Source organism: Capricornis sumatraensis, chromosome 6 (assembly GCF_032405125.1).
Source record: "Capricornis sumatraensis isolate serow.1 chromosome 6, serow.2, whole genome shotgun sequence".
In the NCBI taxonomy this organism is placed as follows: domain Eukaryota; kingdom Metazoa; phylum Chordata; class Mammalia; order Artiodactyla; family Bovidae; genus Capricornis; species Capricornis sumatraensis.
In genome coordinates, this window is record NC_091074.1 from 105,969,350 (window position 1) to 105,992,634 (window position 23,285).

At 44.1% G+C, this 23,285-nt stretch overlaps 1 protein-coding gene across 1 annotated transcript in view; it reads left to right on the forward strand.

Annotated features, from left to right (window-relative positions):
* The first annotated feature begins 14,360 nt into the window (after nucleotides 1-14,360).
* The window catches only part of RAD23B (RAD23 homolog B, nucleotide excision repair protein), a 42,021-nt gene continuing 33,096 nt past the window's right edge, over nucleotides 14,361-23,285 (forward strand). Inside the window, exon 1 of the mRNA XM_068973739.1 lies at nucleotides 14,361-14,757. Coding sequence (XP_068829840.1) covers nucleotides 14,692-14,757 — 66 coding nt within the window. The 5' untranslated portion in view covers nucleotides 14,361-14,691. The remainder of the gene's footprint in view (nucleotides 14,758-23,285) is intronic.

Below are 23,285 nucleotides of genomic sequence, written 5' to 3' on the forward strand. Positions count from 1 at the left end.
ATGTTCTACTGGGCAGTTGACAGGACTCTTCAAAGAAAACGTGGATATTAAATCTGGCTTTCAGGATGAAAAGGATTTGAATTCTTGAGAGGCAAAGTGATATGCCGATCAAACTGACAAAAAAGAAAAGTACAGAACTTATTTAGTGTTGGCTGGGGGGCAGGGGAAACTGGTACTCTCAAACTGTGTTGATAGGAAGTTGATAAGAATATATGTGGCAATTTGGATAGAATTTTGGTAGGATTTGTTATATTGAAAATCCACATTCTCTTTTGACCCAGCAATCTCACTTCTTTGCACCTTTCGTGGAATAATTTTCAGACATGTTCACAGAAGAGGGAAACTGAGGCACAGAAAGGTTAAATAACTTGACCAGAGTCATTTCATAATGGATATAAGGATTAAAAGTTAATATATCAGGCATTTAGGAAAGGACTTAAACACATAATAAGCACTCTTCAAATGATGACCCACATTATTACTTATTGGCTAAATGTAATTTTCCTGTGAATTTTCTGTGTAAACCTAATTGGATTGTAAGGCTTTCCTTTTCAATTTGTATGACTAATTTACATAGTAAGGATATTCAATTTGTCACATGTTGGGAACATTTTTCATTTTGCTGCATGCTTTTTATTCTGTTTACACTGTTACTATAATGAGACAATGAAATTTTTATGTAGTCAATTCCATTATGGGTATTTTTTTAAGCTCAAATATTTGCTGCCAATTGGAAATTTGACAAACACTTGCTTCTTATTTATTCCATTTCTGTAGTCTGATTTTTTATATTTACTAATCAATTCAACCAGTTGTGGTGCTGGAGAAGACTCTTGAGAGTCCCTTGGACTGCAAGAAGATCAAACCAGTTAAGGCTAAAGGAAATGAACTCACACTCATGTCCATTGAGTTGGTGATGCCATCCAACAATCTCATCCTCTGTCGCCCCCTTCTCCTCCCGCCCTCAATCTTTCCCAGCATCAAGGTCTTTTCCAATGAGTCGGTTCTTTGCATTAGGTGGCCAAAGTATTGGAGCTTCAGCTTCAGCATCAGTCCTTCGAATGAATATTCAGAACTGATTTCCTTTAGGATGGACTGATCAGACCCAGTGCAGCCAAAATATAAAATAGTTAAATAAAAATTACACATATATACATAAAATATATATATGTGTGTATAGTGTAACAGCTGTGCAAAACACATATATTTCATGTATTGCAAAAGCACAAATAATAAACATGGGTCTGGGAAAAGGAACAGATACTTTCCATTTAAAGAGGAAAAAATTTTTTAAATGCTCTAAAGTTTCTTTGGACTTCCCTGGTGGCTCAGACAGTTAAGCGTCTGTCTACAGTGTGGGAGACCCGGGTTCAATCCCTGGGTTGGGAAGATCCCCTGGAGAAGGAAATGGCAATCCACTCCAGTACTATTGCCTGGAAAATCGCATAGACAGAGGAGCCTGGTAGGCTACAGTCCATGGGGTTGCAATATATATATGTATGTATGTATAGTGTAACAGATCTGCAAAACACATGTATTGCATGTATTACAAAAGCACAAATAATAAACATGGGTCTGGGAAAAGGAACAGATACTCTCCATTTAAAGAAGAAAAAACTTTTTAAATGCTCTAAAGTTTCTTTAGAGAAGCCCATAAGATTACATTAATTTATTCAGTTTCATTTATGACAAGAGAGTATTAGAACTCTAATATAAATTTCAGAACATGTGACCAATACAGAGATTAGATGGCCAGCTGTGAAAGGGAGATAGAGAACTGAAAAGATGTTGGATGCCTGTGTCCATCTCCTGCCTCATTAAAAGCCAATCAGGCTTTTTCGCCTTCCTGGAATCAGCCTCAGTCCCAGCACATGGCAGAGATCTTTGACTTGTTTATTTCTCTTAGTAACTTCCTGAGGGCAGAGACTTAGAGAGCCATCAGACATAGGTAGCGCCCGGCATGTAACTGCTTCCCAATAAACACAGGAGAATAAATGACAATAAAGTAATTAACACATAAACATGATTTCAACAAAAAGCCAGCTATGCTTTTTAGCTCAAAAGACAAGTCAGGTATACTTGCAATATATCATGTATTAAAATCAGCTTTAGCTGGTAATGAAAAAACCTGCTAAATGAGAAAAGGAATGTTGAATTGGGGATAAAAACAAAAGAACCAAAACTATTTAAACATATTAAACTTTAGGAAAAGGTCTATTTCACAACTATTTTTCTACTGTCTTGCAAAATTAATGAGAAAATCAGTTGAAATGAAAAAAAAAAAAGAGACTGGTTACATAAACGATACTGTTTAAACATAAAACATGTGAACCTTGAGCCCTTGACCCAGTGGCCAGCTGACTGCACCACTACATCAGCCTTTCTAATCACAGTTAGAGAGCTAAGCCGAGAAAAGTAGCTTCAGAGGTATTCATGTAATGTGTATGAGTTAATGGGCTTCCTAGGTGACTCAGTGGTAAGGAATCCACCTGCCAATGCAGGAGACATAAGTTTGGTTCGAGGGTCAAGAAAGAAATGGCAACCCAGTATTCTCCCACGGGAAATCCCATGATTAGAGGAGACTGGAGGGCTACAGTCCAAGGGGTCACAGAGTCATACACGGCTTAGTGACTGAGCACATGCAAGAGTGAAATTCCAAGAGTTAAGAACCACCTATAAGGCTACATGGGTGACCCTGGTGGCTCAGACGGTAAAGCGTCTGCCTACAATGTGGGAGACCTGGGTTCGATCCCTGGGTCAGGAAGATCCCTTGGAGAAGGAAATGGCGACCCACTCCAGTATTCATGCCTGGAAAATCCCATGGACTGAGGAGCCTGGTGGGCTACAGTCCATGGGGTCACAGAGTCGTACACGACTGAGCAACTTCACTTTCACTTTCATAAGGCTAAATGGCTTTCCAAAAGAATGTAACAAACTGTAAAGTCACCAGAAAACTATGAAAACATTTTTATCATAGTTTTATTATTTATAATTTTATAATATATATAATAATAATTTATAATATTATTGGAGGTGAGTCTTAATTGTTAATTTTAACACATAACAATATCACCTTGTTTTAATGCTTTTTTTCTTTTAAATGGGTGGCTGAATTTTCCTTTCACTGCTGAGTTCTTTCTCTGTTCCGGCGCTCCTCCTGGTGCTTACAGACTCTGAACAAGCAAAACAAACAAAGACCCCTGTCTTCTAGCATGGGAGACAGACACTAAAGAAACATAATAAATAAACAAACAATATAGTGTGTTAAAAGAGGAGGAGAGCCGGGTAAGTAGTATAGGGCGTGTTGACTGGGAGATGGACATTGTCATAGCAAATAGGGTGGTCAAGGGGTCAGAGCAGGGCTCGTTGAGAAGCTGAAAATTTGAGCAATGATTGGAGGATGTGCGGGAGTGAGCCAGTACAAGACTGTCTTGGGAAGAGATCAAAAGACCAGGTTATAGTGGACCTGGTGAACTCAAGGGACAGCGAGGCTGCAGCGGATTGCACCTGGGGAAATATATAGCTGATGGCATCAGAAAAGTAACAAAGAAGATGGAGGGAGGGGAGCGATGTAAAGATTTGAGAGTCTACTGATTGAAATGGGAAGCTAGTACAGGGTTTTGAGCAGTAATGAACTGATCTATATTTTAAAAAGAATATGGCTATTAGATCTAGAATAGACTATGAGGAAGCAAGAGCAGAAACAGGATAGGCACTCGAGCGGAGCGACTGTGGTGGCAGAGGTGGAGACAACGCTTGGCCTCTCGGGATGACCTCTCAGTAACAGTGGTCTAGCCACGATCGTCGCTGAATGTCCAACCCGCCAGAAAGAGAGGCCAGAGATGAATTCCCAGTCTGGTACTATTCTCTGAGGGACCTACTGGTCACATGGTAACAAGTAGACTTCACAGGGTCCTTTGTATCCTGGAGGGCCAAGCAATTTGTTCCTGCAAGAACAGATAATTATCCTGAGTACAGGTTTGTATTACAAAGTACAAGAGCTTCAGCCTCTACCATTCTGCAGTTCACAGAGTGCCTGACACGTAGACCAGAACCCTACCCATAACAGCATCCGAGGTTTGAGAGTGATCCCATGATCACGGGACCTACTGGTCTTACCACACTCCACCTTCCCCCAGAAGCGCCAACCTGAGAGTGATGGAACAAGCTGCTGGTGGGGCAGATGAAGTACCATCTCAGGGGCAATCCTTGGTGGCTCAGCTGGTAAAGAATCCGCCTGCAATGCGGGAGACCTGGGTTCGATCCCTGGGTTGGGAAGATCCCCTGGAGAAGGGAAAGGCTACCCACTTCAGTATTCTGTCCTGGAGAATTCCATGGACTGTATAGTCCTTAGGGTCTCAAAGAGTAGACACGACTGAGCAACTTTCATTTTCACTATTGGGGCAATACTGTGCAAGAACAGGGTCTCATTCTCCAGGGTAGAACCTACAGATTGAATAAAATTGTTCTACAGGGTACTGTGTCCCCAGCAGGAAGACCAGATGATCCAGAAATCAAGGCAGGAAAGCAGGAATGGGCCCATTTACCACTCCCAGTGACCCGCTGAGGGCCTTTCTGGTCCCATATCTCTGAAACCTGTGCAGTTAGAAGTCTTGGTCTTCAAAGGGGGAGCACTCTGTGAGGGGACCCAGCAATGGCCCCAATGAACTACAAGCTGCAGCTGCTACATGCATGCCTGCATGCTCAGTTGCTCAGTCATGTCTGACTCTTTGTGACCCTATGGACTATAGTCCTCCCAGCTCCTCTGTCCATGGGATTTCCCAGATAAGAATCCTAGAGTGAACTGCCATTCCCTTCTTCTAGGGATCTTCCCAACCCAGGGATCGACCCAGGTCTCCCACATTACAGGCAGATTCTTTACCATCTGAGCAACCAGGGAAGGCATGTGGGATCAGATGCTAACTCTAGGTAGTGCCAGGACTGAATCACACTGTAGGATATGCAGCTGGTGTCTGCAGAGAACTGGAGGATTACTTGGTGTGGAGAAAAAAAACCCACCTATTTGGTAATCACCTCATATATGCAGATGACACCACCCTTATGACAGAAAGTGAAGAGGAACTCAAGAGCCTCTTGATGAAAGTGAAAGAGTAGAGTGAAAAGTTTGGCTTAAAGCTCAACATTCAGAAAACGAAGATCATGGCATCTGGTCCCATCACTTCATGGCAAATAGATGGGGAAACAGTAGAAACAGTGGCTAACTTTATTTTTAGGGGCTCCAAAATCACTGGAGATGGTGATTGCTGCCATGAAATTAAAAGATGCTTATTCCTTGGAAGGAAAGTTATGACCAACCTAGACAGCATATTAAAAAGCAGAGACATTACTTTGTCAACAAAGGTCCATCTGGTCAAGGCTATGGTTTTTCCAGCAGTCATGTATGGATGTGAGAGTTGGACAGTGAAGAAGGCTGAGGGCCAAAGAACTGATGCTTTTGAACTGTGGTGTTGGAGAAGACCCTTGACAGTCCCTTGGACTGCAAGGAGATCCAACCAGTCCATCCTAAAGGAGATCAGTCCTGCGTGTTCATTGGATGGACTGATGTTGAAGCTGAAACTCCAATACTTTGGCCACCTGGTACAAAGAGCTGACTCATTTGAAAAGACCCTGATGCTGGGAAAGATTGAGGGCAGGAGGAGAAGGGGATGACAGAGGATGAGATGGCTGGATGGCATCACTGACTCAATGGACATGGGTTTGGATGGACTCCAGCAGCTGGTGATGGACAGGGAGGCCTGGCGTGCTGTGGTTCATGGGGTCGCAAAGAGTTGGACACAACTGAGAGACTGAACTAATAATAATTTGGTGATCAGAAGTAAACATTAAAAGTAGTAAGAGAGCAGTGAGTAGAGGAGATACAATAAGAGTTTTTCCTATTCTGTTCCTGTCCTTATAAGAAGAGACAGAGGGACAGACATACAAGAGGAGAACATCAGATGATGATGGAGGCAGAGATCAAGGTGGTGCAGGAAGCCACAGAATGCCAATGATTGCCAGCAAGCCGCCAGAAGCTAGGAAGAGGCAACGAAGAATCCGTGTGTCAGGTATCAGAGAGAGCATTGCCTTACTAACATCTTAATTTTGGACTTCTAGCCCCCAAAACTGTGAGACAATAACTTTTTGTTGTTTTAAGCCACTCAGTTCATGGTACTTTGTTTTAGCAGTCCTATGAAACTAACAAGGTGTAATCCAGGGAGATTCAATAAAGGGTCTCTTCACAATGCTGTAGAGAAGTGTACAGGCACACTACAAGGACGGGCCAGCACCCTGCAGTGAGAAATACGGCCCTCTGGGGAGCACTTACCAGAACCTGGAAGGACAGAGTCACATGGAAGGCCATACAGCAGCAATTATCCTGTATCAAGAGCACTGCCAACTACACACCTAATTTCACTCTCCTCCCTCATGCCTCTCCTGCTAGGACTCCCCGAGAAGCCAACTGTGGAAGTCCATTCAGGGTAGTCCTCTTGGGACCAATTGCTGGGTGAAGAAGGGGTAAGAAAGAAGATGGGGGAGGGGGACTTCCCTGGCAGTCCAGTGGTTAAGAATCTGCCTTGCAGTGCAGGAGGGCTTCCCAAGTGGTTCAGATAGCAAAGAATCTGCCTGCAATGTGGGAGACCTGGGTTCAATCCCTGGGTCAGGAAGATCCCCTGGATAAGGGAATGGCATCCCATTCCAGTATTCTTGCCTGGAGAATTCCATGGATAGAAGAGCCTGCTGCTGCTGCTGCTAAGTTGCTTCAGTCCTGTCCAACTCCGTGCGACCCCACAGACGGCAGCCCACTAGGCTCCCCTGTCCCTGGGATTCTCCAGGCAAGAACACTGGAGTGGGTTGCCATTTCCTTCTCCAATGCATGAAAGTGAAAAGTGAAAGTGAAGTCACTCTGTTGTGTCCAACTCTTCGCGACCCCATGGACTGCAGCCTACCAGGCTCCTCTGCCCATTGGATTTGCCCGGCGAGTACTGGAGTGGGGTGCCATTGCCTTCTCTGATAGAAGAGCCTAGGGGACTATATAGTCCATGGGGTCCCAAGGAGTCAGCCACGACTGAACAACTAACACTGACACTGACTGACGTGCAATGCAGGGGCCGTGGGTCTGATCCCTGGTTGAGGAACTAAGATCGCACATGCCACAACGAAGCCTGCGGGCTGCAACTACTGAATCCACGAGCTACAACTACAGAGTCCCTGTGTCACAGTGAAACATCCTGCATGATGAAATGAAGATCCTGCATGCTGCAGTTAAGACCTGATGCAGCCGAAAACGTATTTTTTAAAAAGAAGGTGAGGGAGGGGAATGAAAAATAGCTGGCACATTCTCTGTAGCAAGTATATCTTTTTTCAGCACTATTGACCTTCTTCACGTTCTTTAAAAAAAAAATAGTACTTATCAGTACCCCCATCTGTTATAATATTGATTTTTAGTTTATTATCTATTATTCCACTAGAATACAAACTCCATGAGGGCAGGGACTTTGCTCCCTATTGTATCCTCAGCACCTAGAACAGTTTCTGGCATGGAGAAAGTCTCAAGAATTACTTGATGAGTGAATGAATGGCTGGGACTCTGGCATTTTCTACCCCAGTATTTTCTCAGTTAGTAGCTGTTGCATCTCTGCTTGCTCATCTTCTTCCCTGAAATCATTTGACCAACTTCCAAAACTGCAAGTAAAATTCCCTGGCTTGTTATCAAGTATTTGGAAGTAATGACACCCTTCCATCTTTATATTTTGGCTCAATAGCTCCTGAAGAAGCTCAAGGCCTATCCTACAAGGCTTTGCTCATAAGCACCCTCACCTTGGTGGCCTCTGCACTGGTGAGTTGGACGGGGTCCCATCATCTGTTATGTGAACTGTGGGACTCTAGGCACACACACCTATATCAGACACGGAGGCATACAGCCTGCCCAACTTGTACTATTTAGCCAAGATAATTAAAAAAATAATAATTTCAGGTAGAGAGCCATGACAAAATTTAAACAAGGGTCCTACTGTAGATGGAATTTGACTGTGTGGGTCACAACAAACTGGAAAATTCTTCAAGAGATAGGAATACCAGACCATCTCACCTGCCTCCTGAGAAATCTGTATGCAGGTCAAGAAGCAACAGTTAGACCCAGACATGGAACAATGGACTGGTTCCAAATTGGGAAACGAGTATGTCAAGGCTGTATATTGTCACCCTGCTTATTTAACTGATATGCAGAGTACATTGTCCAAAATGTCGGGCTGGATGAAGCTCAAGCTGGAATCAAGATTGCTGGGAGAAATATCAGTAACCTCAGATATGCAGATGACACCAGCCTTATGGCAGAAAGCAAAGAAGAACTAAAGAGCCACTTGATGAAAGTGAAAGAAGAGAATGAAAAAGCTGGCTTAAAAGTTAACATTCAAAAAAAGAAGTTAACATTCAGAAAACTAAGTTCAGGGCATCTGGTCCCATCACTTTGGAAATAGATGGGGAAACAATGGAAACAGTGACTTTATTTTCTTGGGCTCCAAAATCACTGCAGATGGTGACTGCAACCATGAAATTAAAAGATACTTGCTCCTTGGAAGAAAAGCTACAACAAAACCTGGACGGCATATTAAAAAGCAGAGACATCACTTTGCCGACAAAGCTCCATCTAGTCAAACCTATGGTTTTTCTAGTACTCGTGTATGGATGTGAGAGTTGGACCATAAAGAAAGCTGAGCTCCAAAGAACTAATGCTTTTGAACTGTGGTGTTGAAGAAGACTCTTGAGAGTCCCTTGGACTGCAAGGAGATCAAACCAGTCAATCCTAAAGGAAATCCATCCTGAATAGTCATTAGAGGGACTGATGCTGAAGCTGAAGCTCCAAGGTCACCTGATACAAAGAACTGACTCACTGGAAAAGACTGATGCTGGGAAATATTGAAGGTGGGAGGGGAAGGGGATGACAGAGGATGAGATGGTTGGATGGCATCACTCATGGACATGAGTTTGAGCAAGCTCCAGGAGTTGGTGATGGACAAGGAAGCCTGGTGTGCTGCAGTCCCTGGGGTTGCCAAGAGTCGGACAGGACTGAGTGATTGAACTGAACTGAATTGTAGATGGGCTTCCCAGGTGCCCTAGTGATAAAGAAACCACCTGCCAACACAGAATACATAAGAGACACAGGGTCGATCTCTGGGTTGGGAAGATCCCCTGCATGATGGCATAGCAACACATTCCAGCATTCTTGCCTGGAGAGTCCCATGGACAGAGAAGCCTGGCAGGCTATAGTCTATAGGGTAGCACAGAGTCAGACATGCCTGAAGTGACTTTGCATGCACGCACTCCTGCTGCAGGTATCACATAGTTGGGTGGGGCTCAGATATGAGGTTCTATGGAAAGTGCCTCGAATGGTGCCTTGCCTCAAGGGTTAATGTATGTTTATTATATATTATTAAAGTTGCTGGAGAAATCTGAGAAAGTAAATTATGACTTGGGCCCTGAATGATGAAAAGTTAGTCATTCAAAGATCTGGGAAGAGAATTTCAAGCTGAAATAAACTCAAATGCAAAGGCCAAGAGATAAGTACCAGCCTGCCCTGTTCGGGGTAGGAAAGAAAGGTGGTGCAGAGGGATGATGATGAATGAGAGGGAGAAGGGAAGAGATAAGGCCAGAGAGTTTGGCAGATCATGTGAGCTCCCCAAGGTCAGGTCAGTTCAGTTCAGTCGCTCAGTCCTGTCCGACTCTTTGCGACCCAGGGACTGCAGCACACCACGCTTCCTTGTCCATTACCAACTTCCAGAGCTTGCTCAAACTCATGTCCATTGAGTCAGTGATGCCATCCAACCATCTCATCCTGTCATCCCCTTCTCCTCCTGCCTTCAATCTTCCCCAGCATCAGGGTCTTTTCTAATGAGTCAGTTCTTTGTATCAGGTGACCAAAGTATTGGAGCTTCAACTTCAGCATCAGTCCTTCCAATGAATATTCGGGATTAATTTCCTTTAGGATTGACTGTTTTGATCTCCTTGCAGTCCAACGGACTCTCAAGAGTCTTCTCCAACATCACACTTCAAAAGCATCAATTCTTTGGCACTCAGCTTTCTTTATAGTCCAACTCTCACATCCATACATGACTACTGGAAAAACCATAGCCTTGACTAGACAGAACTTTGTTGGCAAAGTAACATCTCTGCTTTTTAATATGCTGTCTAGGTTGGTCATAACTTTTATCCCAGGGAGTAAGTGTCTTTTAATTTCATGGTTGTAGTCACCATCTGCAGTGATTTTGGAGCCCCCCAAAATAAAGTCTGCCACTGTTTCTACTGTTTCTCCATCTATTTGCCATGAAGTGATGGGACTGGATGCCATGAACTTCGTTTTCTGAATGTTAGTTTTAAGCCAACTTTTTCACTCTCCTCTTTCACTTTCATCAAGAGGCTTTTTAGTTCCTCTTCACTTTCTGCCATAAGGGTGGTGTCATCTGCATATCTGAGGTTATTGATATTTCTCCCAGCAATCTTGATTCCAGCTTATGCTTCATCCAGCCCAGCATTTCTCATGATGTAGTCTGCATACAAGTTAAATAAGCAGGGTGAATATACAGCCTTGACATACTCCTTTTCTTATTTGGAACCAGTCTGTTGTTCCATGTCCAGTTCTAACTGTTGCTTCCTGACTTGCATACAGGTTTCTCAAGAGGCAGATCAGGTCATCTGGTATTCCCATCTCTTTCAGAATTTTCCACAGTTTATTGTGATCCACAGAGTCAAAGGCTTTAGCATAGTCAATAAAGCAGAAGTAGATATTTTTCTGGAACTCTCTTGCTTTTTTGATGATCCAGCGGACATTGGCAATTTGATCTCTGGTCCTCTGCCTTTTCTAAATCCAGCTTGAACATCTGGAATTTTATGGTTCATGTATTGCTGAAGCCTGGCTTGGAGAATTTTGAGCGTTACTTTACTAGCGTGTGAGATGAGTGCAATTGTGTGGTAGTTTGAGCATTCTTTGACATTGCCTTTCTTTGGGATTGGAATGAAAACTGACCTTTTCCAGTCCTGTGGCCACTGCTGAGTTTTCCAAATTTGCTGGCATATTGAATGCAGCACTTTCACAGCATCATCTTTTAGGATTTGAAACAGCTCAACTGGAATTCCATCACTTCCACTAGCTTTGTTCGTAGTGATGCTTCCTAAGGCCCACTTGACTTCACATTCCAGGATGTCTGGCTCTAGGTGAGTGATCACACCATCATGATTATTTGGATCATGAAGATCTTTTTTGTACAGTTCTGTGTATTCTTGGCACCTCTTCTTAATATCTTCTGCTTCTGTTAGGTCCATAGCATTTCTGTCCTTTCTTGAGCCCATTTTTGCATGAAATGTTCAAGGTCAGGTAAATTTTCAAGATCAGGTAAGGAGTTTGAATTTTATTCTCAAGTATAATTAGGTATTAAGAATAGATATGACATGATTTGTATCTGAAAAAGACCACTCTGACTGCTGAGGAGGTTGGAAAAGAGTAGAAGCCGAGAGACCACTTTGGAGGCAGGTGAAAGATGTTGAAAAGACCCTGATGCTGGGAAAGGTTGAGAGCAGGAGGAGAAGAGGACAGCAGAGGATAAGACGGTTGGATGGCATGAGTTTGAGCAAGCTCCAGGAGTTGGTGATGGACAGGGAAGCCTGGCACGCTGCAGTCCATGGGGTCACAAAGAGTAGGTCACGACTCTTGGAAAGATGAACTGAAATGAAAGATACTGATGGACTAGCCTAGGGTTTTAAAAGTTGAAATGGTGAGAAATGGCTGACTTGGGGATATAACTTGGAGAAAAAAGTTGATAGGACGTGATAATGGATTAGATGTGGTGACTGGTGCGGGGAAGAAGATAGGGAAGAGACTTATCAGGCACAATGACTAGTCTTTTGGTTTAAGCATGTGGGTAGATGGCGGTGTCATGAACTATGATCAGGGGAAACTGGGAGAACAGGATTCAGGGGGAAGAGAGGCCCAGAAGGGGTCAATGGTTCTGTTTGGCCATGTTAAGTCTCAGAGGCTAATTATATTTCGTCAAGATATTGTGTTGGGACTTCCCTGGTGGTCCAGTGGTTAAGAAACTGCCTTGCAAATGAGGGGGCAAGTTCCATCTCTGATCTGGGAAACTTATATCTCACATGCTACTGGGCAACTAAGCCCGTGCACTGCAACCGAAGATCCCATGTGCCGCAGCTAAGAACCAGCACAGCTAAATACACAAATATTTTTTAAAAAGATACTGTGCAGGCAATCAGCTAATGATAGCTAAGGGGCAAAGTCCAGGAGAGAGGTATTTCAAAACAAGAGATAAGATGAGATCACCCTCTGACTAACAATAGATATAGGGAAAGACAGAGGGTGGAGGGTTAGATGCTGAATTACAATACAGGGAGATGTGTGGTCTGAACAGGACAACAAGAGGTTAGTGGAGAGGGAGGTTGGTCACGCAAAGTTCCATGGAAGAATTAGATCTGAGCTCCTAGAATCCACAGAAAACCAAGAAGTGACATTTTATCAGTGAGGATGCTGGTACAGTGGGGGTAATTTGCAATTAGTCATACAGCTAGTGACCTAACTGTAACTTTGCATTTGAATTACTTTAAGTTAAATGTGCAGCCGAACCCAGGCTCCTGCGTTGTAGGCGGATTCTCTACCAGTTGAGCCAGAAGGGAAGCCCAAGAATAATGGAGTGGGTAGCCTATCCCTTCTCCAGGGGATCTTCCCGACCCAGGAATGGAACCTTGGTCTCCCGCATTGCAGGCGGATTCTTTACCGCCTGAGCTATCAGGGAAGCCCCTAAATGTGCAGCAAGGTATGTAATTAAGAGAGATGAATGCCAGGCACCTCCTAGCATGGACTCTGGAGTCATTCTGCTTGGATTCAGATTCTGGACCTGCAGGAGGGTGACTCCAGGTACCTTACTCATCATTTCTTTACTTCAGTTTTCTTATCTGAAATGGGCATACTACAAATAGCTGTCTACTTATGGGCTGCTAACTCTGTGCGTTCCTGGTACAAAGATTTTACATACATTATTCAACACTCCCCTCCAATAATCAATGAAGTTGAGTGCTATTATTATTCCCATTTTACTGATGAGAAACCGAGCGCACATTCATGGATTCCAAAAATATTTACTGTGCCTGCATTACACACCAGGCATGTTTCTTCGTGCTAGGGGTGCATCACCCAACACAAAATCTTTGTCTCTGTGCAGCTGCCTGTGATTTACTGAAGGGAGAAAGATGATAAACCCAATAAATATGTATTAATGGGACGACAGAGGATGAGATGGTTGGATGGCATCACCGACCCGATAGACTTGAGTTTGAGTAAGCTCCGGGAGTTGGTGACGGACAGGGAAGCCTGGCGTGCTGCAGTCCATGGGGTCGCAGAGAGTCGGACACGACTGAGCGACTGAACTGAAGTGCTATAGAAAACACAGCAGGGTAACGTAACTAGGGAAGTTGCTGTTTTAAGTCGGGTATCCAGAGTCGATCTCCCTGAGAAGGCGACATCTGAGCAAAGATTGGAACGAAGTGAGAAGTCGAGCCACCCAGGTATAGAGGAAAAGAGGACTCGAAGCGGAAACAGCAAGGGTGAAGGTAGAGTCTCAGGTTGAGAGCATTTGCCGAACATCCACCAACAACGTCTAGTGCAAGCCGAGAGAATAAGACGTTAAGAGGTAGGGGCTGTGTACCCAGCTCTAGGAACTCTGACTTTTACTCATGAGATGAGGTGCCACTGGACAGATCTGCCTGGGGAAGTGATATAACTTGATCTTATATTTAGGCGAAAGGCGCAAGGTCCACTAACGTGGTCTAGCGCAGAAATCAGTGTTCTCAGGGTAAATGAATCCCAGCACAAGGCTTCAGCCACATAGCAAGCGCTGGCCCACTACGCTGGTTGCCCGCAATCCTTTCACTTAAACCTCGCCCCGACCTACCGCCCTCTAGTTCCCCAGTTCCAAGGCTCGCCAGCCACTCTGTCCTGTCTCCACGTAGCGCTTCCCCGGCTACGGATTGCGCAACTCAGGCAACCGGGCGGAGTCTGCACGTAGGCGGAGCGACAGCGGGCGGGAGAAGGCCCCAGAAACAGACGCGACGAGGAAGCCCTGAGCGCCCCCCACGAGACGCCCACTGACTGCGCCTGCGCACGCGCCATCCAGGCGGCCGACATTCCAGAGCGGCAATCCGCCCCGCCCCAATTCCGGGGCGGAGTTCTTGCCTGCGCATGCGCACAGCCTCGCCGCACCCTACGCCTGCGCGCTCCGCCGTCCCGGCCCCATCCCCCCCCAGGTTTTTAGGGTGGTGGGGGGAGGGCGCGTCTCGGCGAGTCACGATGATGGCGGCCACCAGCCTGTGGTGAGCTAGCGGATTCTCTGCTGCTCTCGCAGAGCCCCTCGCGCTTCCTACAGACCCAGTGGCTGGTAACCGGGCGCGTGAGGAAGCACGGCGGCCCGAGCTCGCGAGGAAGGCCGCAGTCGCGGAGGCAGCGGCGCGGCCGGGAGCCAGGGCTGGGGGAGAGGCCGCTCTGCAGGGCGAATGTGACAAGCCCCCACCCCCACCGCCTTCCTCCCGAGTGCGCGAGGAGCGCGGGCGACCCCGGGGCCCCGCCAGGCCACAGACCCCGCCCAGCGGCCAGCACCCGGAGCAGGCCCGGCAGCCGAGCTGCGCGACGGCACCATGCTGGTCACCCTGAAGACCCTCCAGCAGCAGACCTTCAAGATCGACATCGACCCCGACGAGACGGTGAGTGCGGCGGGGCGCGCTGGGCCCGGCACGGAGCGGGGGCGGTTCGCGCGAGGGGCCGGGAGGGCCTGGGCTGGGGGTGCCGCGGCGGGACCGCGTGCGGGGCCCCGACCTCAGCTTCGAGCGCAGCCTGAGCGGTAGAGCCGCGGTGCACCCGAGAGGGCATGGCGAGCGGGGTTCTAGGGACCCGGGCGCTTATGAGGCCTGCGGGTTCCAGGCGCGGGTAGGGCCAGGGACCCGGCAGCGTGCGGCCCACTGGACCTTCAGGGTGGGCTGTGGGCTTTGTGGCAGGAGTGAGGGGAAGCAGTGGTCGGACACCGAAGCCCGGGTGGCATATGGCGTGAAGCACGCGTTAGCGGGGCACCGGAGGCCTCGGCCTGGGCGCTCTCGGTGGAGGGGCCAGAGGGGGAGGGGAGGTCAGGGTGGCCTGGGCGGTCGAGCTGCGCTCCGGGGTGTGGGTGCACAGGTTAGGGAGGGAGAGGTTGGCGTCGCCACTATCCCTGCGTGGACCTGGTTAGGCGCTGAGGTCTTGGAGGTGGTAACTGGAGATAATGAGCCTTAAATAAAATGGTATCAGGTTCCGTCAGCCGCAGAGTGTGAGTGTGAGGGGTGGTGAAAATGCCTTTTTTGCCCTCTTCGCCGCAGAATTGGTGACCATTTTATTTGCATAAATCTTGAATCGTTTCGCAGCAGTTCTCCCGCCACCCAGCCCACACCCATACGTAGATTGCACTTCGAGGCCTTTTTGGTGGTGAAGGTTGTTGCATTAGAGCCCTTCCAATAAATCCAGGCGCAAACTTAACTCCAGATTAGCAAGTTCCCTGTGTTAGAAGCCTTGAAATTGTAGGATCGGAAGTCTGCACCCAACCCCCAAATAATAGCCTTTCAGAGGAGAAATAAAGAAAATAAAAACTCTGAATCTCTTCTGTAAACTCTTGAACGACTCTAACTTCACGTGTTAAATTCTCATGTCATCCTCTGTATTTGTGACTGCAAAAAGCCACTGTGTTGAAGTCAGTACAACTTTATGCCAAGATCTAAAAATTGCCATTCAGTGTAAACTTCTTGTGTTGTGGAAATGTGAGTCTGTACACCTTTGAGGTTGTCACAGTGCTGTATTTACAGCAGCAACTTTCTGCCCATCTGTATTTTTCAAAATAATTGATTCAGTTTTGGTGGATGTCGGGGATCTTCAGTTCAGTCGCTTAGTCGTTTCCGACTCTTTGCGACCCTGTGGACCACAGCATGCCAGGCCTCCCTGTCCGGAGCTTACTTATTTAAACTCATGTCCGTTGAGTCGGTGATGCCATCCAACCATCTCATCCTCTGTTGTCTCCTTCTCCTCCTGCCTTCAATCTTTCCCAGCATCAGGGTCTTTTCCAGTGAGTCATTTCTTCACTTCAGGTGGCCAAGTATTGGAGTTTGAGCTTCAGCATCAGTCCATCCACTGATATTCAGGACTGATTTCCTTTAGGATGGACTGGTTGGATCTCCTTGCAGTCCAAGGGACTCTAAAGAATCTTCTCCAACACCACACTTCAAAAGCATCAGTTCTTCTGGGCTCAGCTTTCTTTATAGTCCAGCTCTCACATCCATACAGGACTACTTGGTGTTGGTTAATTAAATAAACCTGAGCTCCCATTTGCGGCTCTAACTTAATTTGCTATGTACCTGTTTTACAAAGATGTGAAGATTAAATAGTATTTAATTGGTGGTCAGTAAATGGAATCCATTATTAATCAATGGGTACCTTTGAGTGATCTTGAATTTTCATTTTAAAAATGTAGTTCCCAAGCTTTTTGAAATTGTGGCACAAAATGGTTTTAGTTCAAGGCACTTGATTATATGTGTAAATATGCTACATTATAAATTCTTAAAAGGTGCAAGAGATACCAAGCTTCAATGAGAAATTCAGTGACCTCAAAATTGACAACACCTGTGGATTGCTATTACTGAATATTACTGCTTATTGTGTACTTGTAAGTTAAAGGATGGAAGTGAAAATGCAGCTGTGTAATGTTTTCAGCCAAAATTTTCCATAAAATAGCTATTGACTTTAGTTTTTTGTAATGTTGGTGCTGCAGGAACTTAACCAACTGGTATTCACAATTAGTTCCAGAATTATTGAAACCTAAAGGTTTGAGGGGGTGTGTGTGTGTGTGTGTGTTTTATATTTCTGGGTTTATTGAAGATATGCAGTGACTTTCTACAGCTCCACTGAAATTTTTATGTTCTACTAGATTTGTGTTGTTCTTTAGGCATTTTATGCATTCATTATCTTAGAGCCAATATTGTGTTTGTATAGATAATTAGCTATGTTACTATTTGTGTTTTTATAGATAATTAGCTATGTTGCTATTTTCCAGTTTATTTATATGAATTATAAACATATACTTCTGGAGGTAGATTTTCAGAAAGCTTAGTTACAGAGTTGCTTCTTCAGTTTTTTGTTGCTGTTTGTCCAAGTATAATTGTGCTGCTGTTTATAGAAATGTAAAACCTAACATTGTTAGTCTGGGACAAGAAATGAAAACATTTAATCAGGATATTCTGGAACATTTACTTTAAAATGACTTGTGGGTTTTTACTTTAATGGACTTAAATTTCAGAAATGGGGAAAACATTAGAGCTATTTTAATTGCATCTTTATAGTGATTTTTAAATTAACGTTTATTTTTAATACTGTATTTGAGAGCATTCCAGTAAGAAAAGAAGCAATGAAAATTATATAATTATCGGCAGACTGTAAGTATCCTGTTTGTGAAAACTAGATAGCCAAGGATATTAGGAAAATAAATCTAAAATAAAGGGGAAAAAATGGGATTTTAGTGAGACTTTTAGGGAGATTCACATAAAATGAACAGATTTTGGTCTCTGAAACCTCTATGTTGGCCACTCAGAGGTTTGATTTTTTTACCTAGAAGTAACTAAGGAACCTTAAATTACTTAAGTAACTTGAAATGGCTGGTGTAGAAACTCTTGTGAGCTTGAGAGGAGTAGGAGCAAAAATGAGTGAAAGAGGACCAAGAGATAAGAGGAATCATGGGAGTGATTCATTTGCTCAACAAGTAAGTGTTCAGTAAGCTTTGACTGGCAGAACCAGAGGAATGCAAGGACACAGGAGACATGGTCTGGGGCTTTTGGGGAGACGTATTTACATAGTCTTAGCTCAGTCGGTGGCTATAGCGTAGGAGACGGACACAGTAGAAAAAGCAGGAGGATTTGTTTTTAAGATGTTCATATTTGCTTTAGTTTTTGAATGTTGAAAGTCCTCCCCTGCCTTTTTTTTTTTAAAACCAGTGAAACTTTCTTAACTTTGCCATTTTGTACCATTTACTTGACCGTTACCTTGCACTGCGTTTAGTGTTAACCATTACAAAAGTCTTTATTGTTATTACAATAATAATTCATCCCCTCTTATAAAATAACTGGGGGAAAAACAACAGTAAGTTGGAGGTGAGACATTAAATGCACAAGCTGAAATACTACATAAGTCACAACAAAGCAAAGTGTATACGTTGGAAGTTTTTGATAAGACAGTTGCTAAAGTACAGTAGTTTTAATTAGTATAGACAGTGTATTTGATGTTCTGTACAGTAATCTGCAAAGACTTATCTCACTTTGTGATACATTTGTGCTGCAAAATACTGCTTGAGTACTAGTTTTGTATATAGGATTTACTAGCTATCATTTTTTAGCACATTGTTCCCATCGTGACTGATTGTATTATAATAGAGTTGTGCTGGAGTTGGTGCCTTATTTTGAAAGTTTCCTAGATTATTAAAACCTTTAAGTAGTTAACGTATTAAAATGCTATATCACAGAGGTGAAACTAAGGTATTTTGGTAAAACAGAATACTGGAAGTACCTGGGGAACCTGGCAGGCTTGCATCGGACCTTTGCTGTCTCTGTGCTTAGCACACAGGAAGCATTTACGGGAGCTTTCCCGGTGGCTTAGTGGTGGAGAATCCATCTGCCAGTGAAGCTGATGTGGATTCTATCCCTGGGTCGGGAAGATCCCCTGGAGAAGGAAATGGCAACCCCTTTCAGTATCCTTGCCTGGGAAATCCCATGGACAGAGGAGCCTACAGTCCATTGAGTTGCAAAGAGTCAGGTATGACTTAGAGACTAAACAACAGCAACAAGAATTTGGTAAAGATCTTTTGAATAAACTAAATACATTTTTTGATGAATTGCCAAGTCAGTGATCCCTCAATCTTTGCATGTTAATTTGTTTAATATTGGTTGAATACTAACTAAAAATGTCAGGTCCTGCTGTCATCGTGCGTACGTTATAGTGGGATAAATCAGTTGAAAAACAAGTTTTCAAAACCAGATAATGGTAAGAGTTATGTAGAGAATTGAAATAGGGTGAGGTAATGTGATAGTGCATGACTAGGTGGCTACTTTTAAATTGACTGGTCACAGAAGCCCTTTCTAAATAAGGTGACATTTAAACTGAGATCTGAATAATAAGCGCTCAGAGATGGGGAGAGTGTTTTCTTTAGGAAAAGGCTTTCAGGGGTGTGCTTTGGGAATTAAAAAAGGCCTGTTTTGTAGGTGAGGGAATCAAAAAGTAGGTGGGAATCAAAAAAGGCCTGTTTTATTGTTCTAGTAGGTGAGGGGAAAGAGAGGTGAGGGATTAGAGTTAGGCAAGAGGCCAGGGCCTGTAGGGCTTTGTAATAAACTGGAGATTTTCATTGTAAAATAGGAAGCCTCTGGGGGCTTTTAAGCAGAGCAGAAAAAATATTTCTTTTATGATTTGGAAAGGTTACTTTGCTGTCTGGAGAACAGATAGTACGAAGAGCAGTGAGGCTTGCACAACAGTTTCAGGAGTTGAAGTTTTGACCAGGGAAGTAAGAGTAGAGATTGGAGTTGGAGGGATTTGTGATATGGTTGGAAGGGTAGAGCAGATGATGGGTTGTAGTGGGGGAAGTTGAGAAATCAAAGATTAAGTATAGGTTTTAGTTGTATAACTTGTGTGAACACTATGTTCTTTGCTGAGATATGGAGGGTTGGGAGAGGAGCAGGTTTAGGGATTGGGGTGGGAACTCAAAGACTTACATTTAAGACGCCTACTGAACATTCAGGTGGAAATGGCAAGATTTGCTATGAATTTCAACTCCAGAGGGAAATTTGCCTGGGGTTAGAGACATGGCACGGAGAAGGCAATGGCAACCCACTCCAGTACTCTTGCCCAGAAAATCCCGTGGACGGAGGAGCCTGGTAGGCTGCAGTCCATGGGGTCGCTAAGAGTCGGACACGACTGAGCAACTTCACTTTCCCTTTTCACTTTCATGCATTGGAGAAGGAAATGGCAACCCACTCCAGTGTTCTTGCCTGGAGAATCCCAGGGACAGGGGAGCCTGGTGGGCTGCCGTCTGTGGGCTTGCACAGAGTCAGACGTGACTGAAGCAACTTAGCAGCAGCAGAGACGTGACAAGCCACATGTATGTTTGACCTCAGTCCATGGGAATGGATGAGATCATCTTGCCTCAACCTTTTTCAGTGCCCGTTCTTGATGAAATTGAGCCCAAGTGCCTAAATTATCCCTTATATGCTACTAGAATTGAGGAACTTTGGTGAGAATGGAAAGGAATGGGGCTTAGGGCTGAAACCTGGGGTATTGTATATACCATGTGAAGACTGAGTAGTGAAAAGTTCAGGCAGTCAAGGAGCAACCTTTGAAGAAGGAAGAATCCAAGAGAAGAGAAAAGTTTCAAAGACAAGGAGAGGGTCAAGTGTATCTGCTACTTGCAAAAAAGTAAGATGAAAACAAGGAACATGACTTCTGGTTTTGGCAACTTGGAGGTCATAAGTGACCGGGTGAGTAGTCTGCTTGAAGTGGTGGGGCCAGAAGTTAGGTTTCAGTGAATTGAGGAATGCATGGGAGACATGTGAAAACAATCACAGTAATTCTGAGTGTCATAGCCTGTGGTGGGCATTGTTTAAAAAAAAAAAAAAACCAAACCAGAATTGTGAAAAATATGTAATGGTGTGTGTTTTAAAAAGAAGAGTTGGAGACCAGCATGATTAGTAACTTGCCTGAGGTCACAGTCAATGGCCTTGGTAGTTTCACTGTCTTTGAATGATAGTCTTGCCCACAGTCTGATCTCCATTCATTAATTGCACATCTAGTGAGCTTTCCTTCTACTTAACTCATTTATTCAGACCCAGGAGTGGTAACTAGCTCTTATCACAGCAAATAACTGGAGCTCTTCCTCTTGTCCACAGTAATCTGTTTTTGGTACCTCACTTTAACTTTCCTCTGTTTCCAGTTCTTATGAAACTTAAATCCATTTGATCCATACTGCTTTTCTCTGGCCCTCCCCTCTGGGCTTCTACTTTTGCCCAGCTAAAATAGAGCCAGTGGTTATAATCACTCCCTTGCAAGGGTCAGGTGTAGCATGTCTCTTGAGCCAGGCTGCCTAGCTTTCAGTCCTGGCCATAGCACTTGCCATGTGATGTGATCTTTGGCAAGTTACCCAGTTTTGTGCCTGTTTCCTCATCAGTAAAGTTGAGAGTACAGCCACAGAAATACTGACGTCTCAGGATTGTTTGAAGCTTGTGTGAGTTTGAGATAATACACTGTATGCTTGGTGACAGTGCTTAACAGCACGGCCCCACTCTCACTCCGTTGTTCTTGTTTGAAAAACCCCAGATATGATTAGGTCTGTGCTTGTGCTTGCCCCTGTGCTACTGGAAACTGGACAGGTGGGCTCCTTGTCTCAAATTCCTGAACAATAATTATCGTCAAGCCCTTCGTACTGGCAGTCGTACGTTTTACTAGTCAATTCATTTTTCTGGTGTCATAGGCATGTTTCATGTCATCTCCATTCTTTATTTTCAGTTGATGACCCTAGATCTGAGATTTTATTGAGAACATAGAAACTGTCAGGACAGAACTTACTCAAGATCCTAGCAGAGTTCCCTACCCAACAGCCTCTCTTTATTGTGGAGATAGCTTTGTATTGTGGATAGTGCTATCTAAGGCCAGTTCCTTCACTTTCCCACAACATCCTAAACTCTCATTTATAAAGGACATCACTCCATCAGTTCTCCTTTTCTTCATCATTGATTTTTCCATTTCTAGGGCTTTCTAAACCATGTCCTTGTTTTAATAAAAGCCTCCCTTGTCTCCACATTTGTCTGCTGTCCCGTTTCCCCCTCTTCCTTACAGCAGAACCTAAGAGTAGCTCTTGAATCTGTTTGCCCTTTTTTTCTTTTTAACATCTTGCTCTTTCAAATACATCATACCGTTCCCTATGCTAGAGGAGAGCTTTTTACCACTTTGTAGTTGCCTTGTATCTTTGAGTGTGGTATAGTACTTAAATCTGTAAATCTGTTTTCTCAAAGGTAAAATGGGAGTAATAGTAATTTACCTGCCTTCCTCATAGAGTTGGTGTGAAAAGCAGAAGAGATCATGGATCTGAAAATTTGGGTAAATTGTGAAATCAGAAATCTGTGCAATTTTTTAAAAAACAATTCCTGTTTTTATCAGTTTTCCATTCATTGTGATCAGTGTTTTTTTCCACTGTCCTTTTTGAACATGGTTTGTGTGAGATATCTTTATTTTCTCAGCTTGATGTAGTAAGCAACTTCAGTGTTGAGAGCAGTATTCTGCCATTTTAGGCTTGGAAATTGAGATTATTTGATAGACAGTGTATAAAATTTCTGTTGCTTTTGGAAAGAAATGTTATAAATTTAAACTTGGTATAGAACAGTGAATCCTGCTGAAGGACACCACACGTCTGTTGCCTGTAAGTTTGGATAAATGCATTCCTTGCATTTGGCTCTCTGACAGCTAATTTTATAGTGGAATGAACTTTATAAACCCTTTAACATTATGTATACCTATTCCAGCAGAGGAAATAGACCAGCTACAAATGACTAGTGTGTGTGACTAGGTCCTCGATGCTTGAGCAGGTGGATAGCAGTTGTTGTCTCTCCCTCTGTCCTGCCCTCTGCATGTCCAGTTGTATTAGGTGGGTGGCTTTTTCTGTAGTGTATTAGATCCGTTCTCTGCCTGTATAGAAACTTTAAAATTTACAGGTAACTTGGGAGTTTCTGCTTTACTGTCTTCAAAGTCTGTGTCTGTTTTGATCTTGATGAGACCATACTGTTAGGAATGTATTCATAATATTGTAGAATAGATTAAACTGGCATAAATAGAGAGACTTTTTTTATTTTAAAAAAAAAAAGGAAAGAAATTAGTAGCTGCTGTTGGTTACCAGGGGCTTCCCTGATGGCTCAGACAGTAAAAAGTCTGCCTGCAATGCTGGAGACCCAGACTGGGAAGATTCCCCTGGAGAAGGGAATGGCTGCCCACTCCAGTATTCTTGCCTGGAGAATTCCATGGACAGAGGAGCCTGGAGGGCTGCAATTCAACAGCTCTCGGTTATAGAGTTGAACGCAACTGAGCGACTAACACTTTGAGTTCTTTGGCTTTAGGATCCTAATCATCATAGTTGGGGGAGAATCATCATTCTGTTGGGGGAGAATGGATTATGAATTTTGAATTATACTTA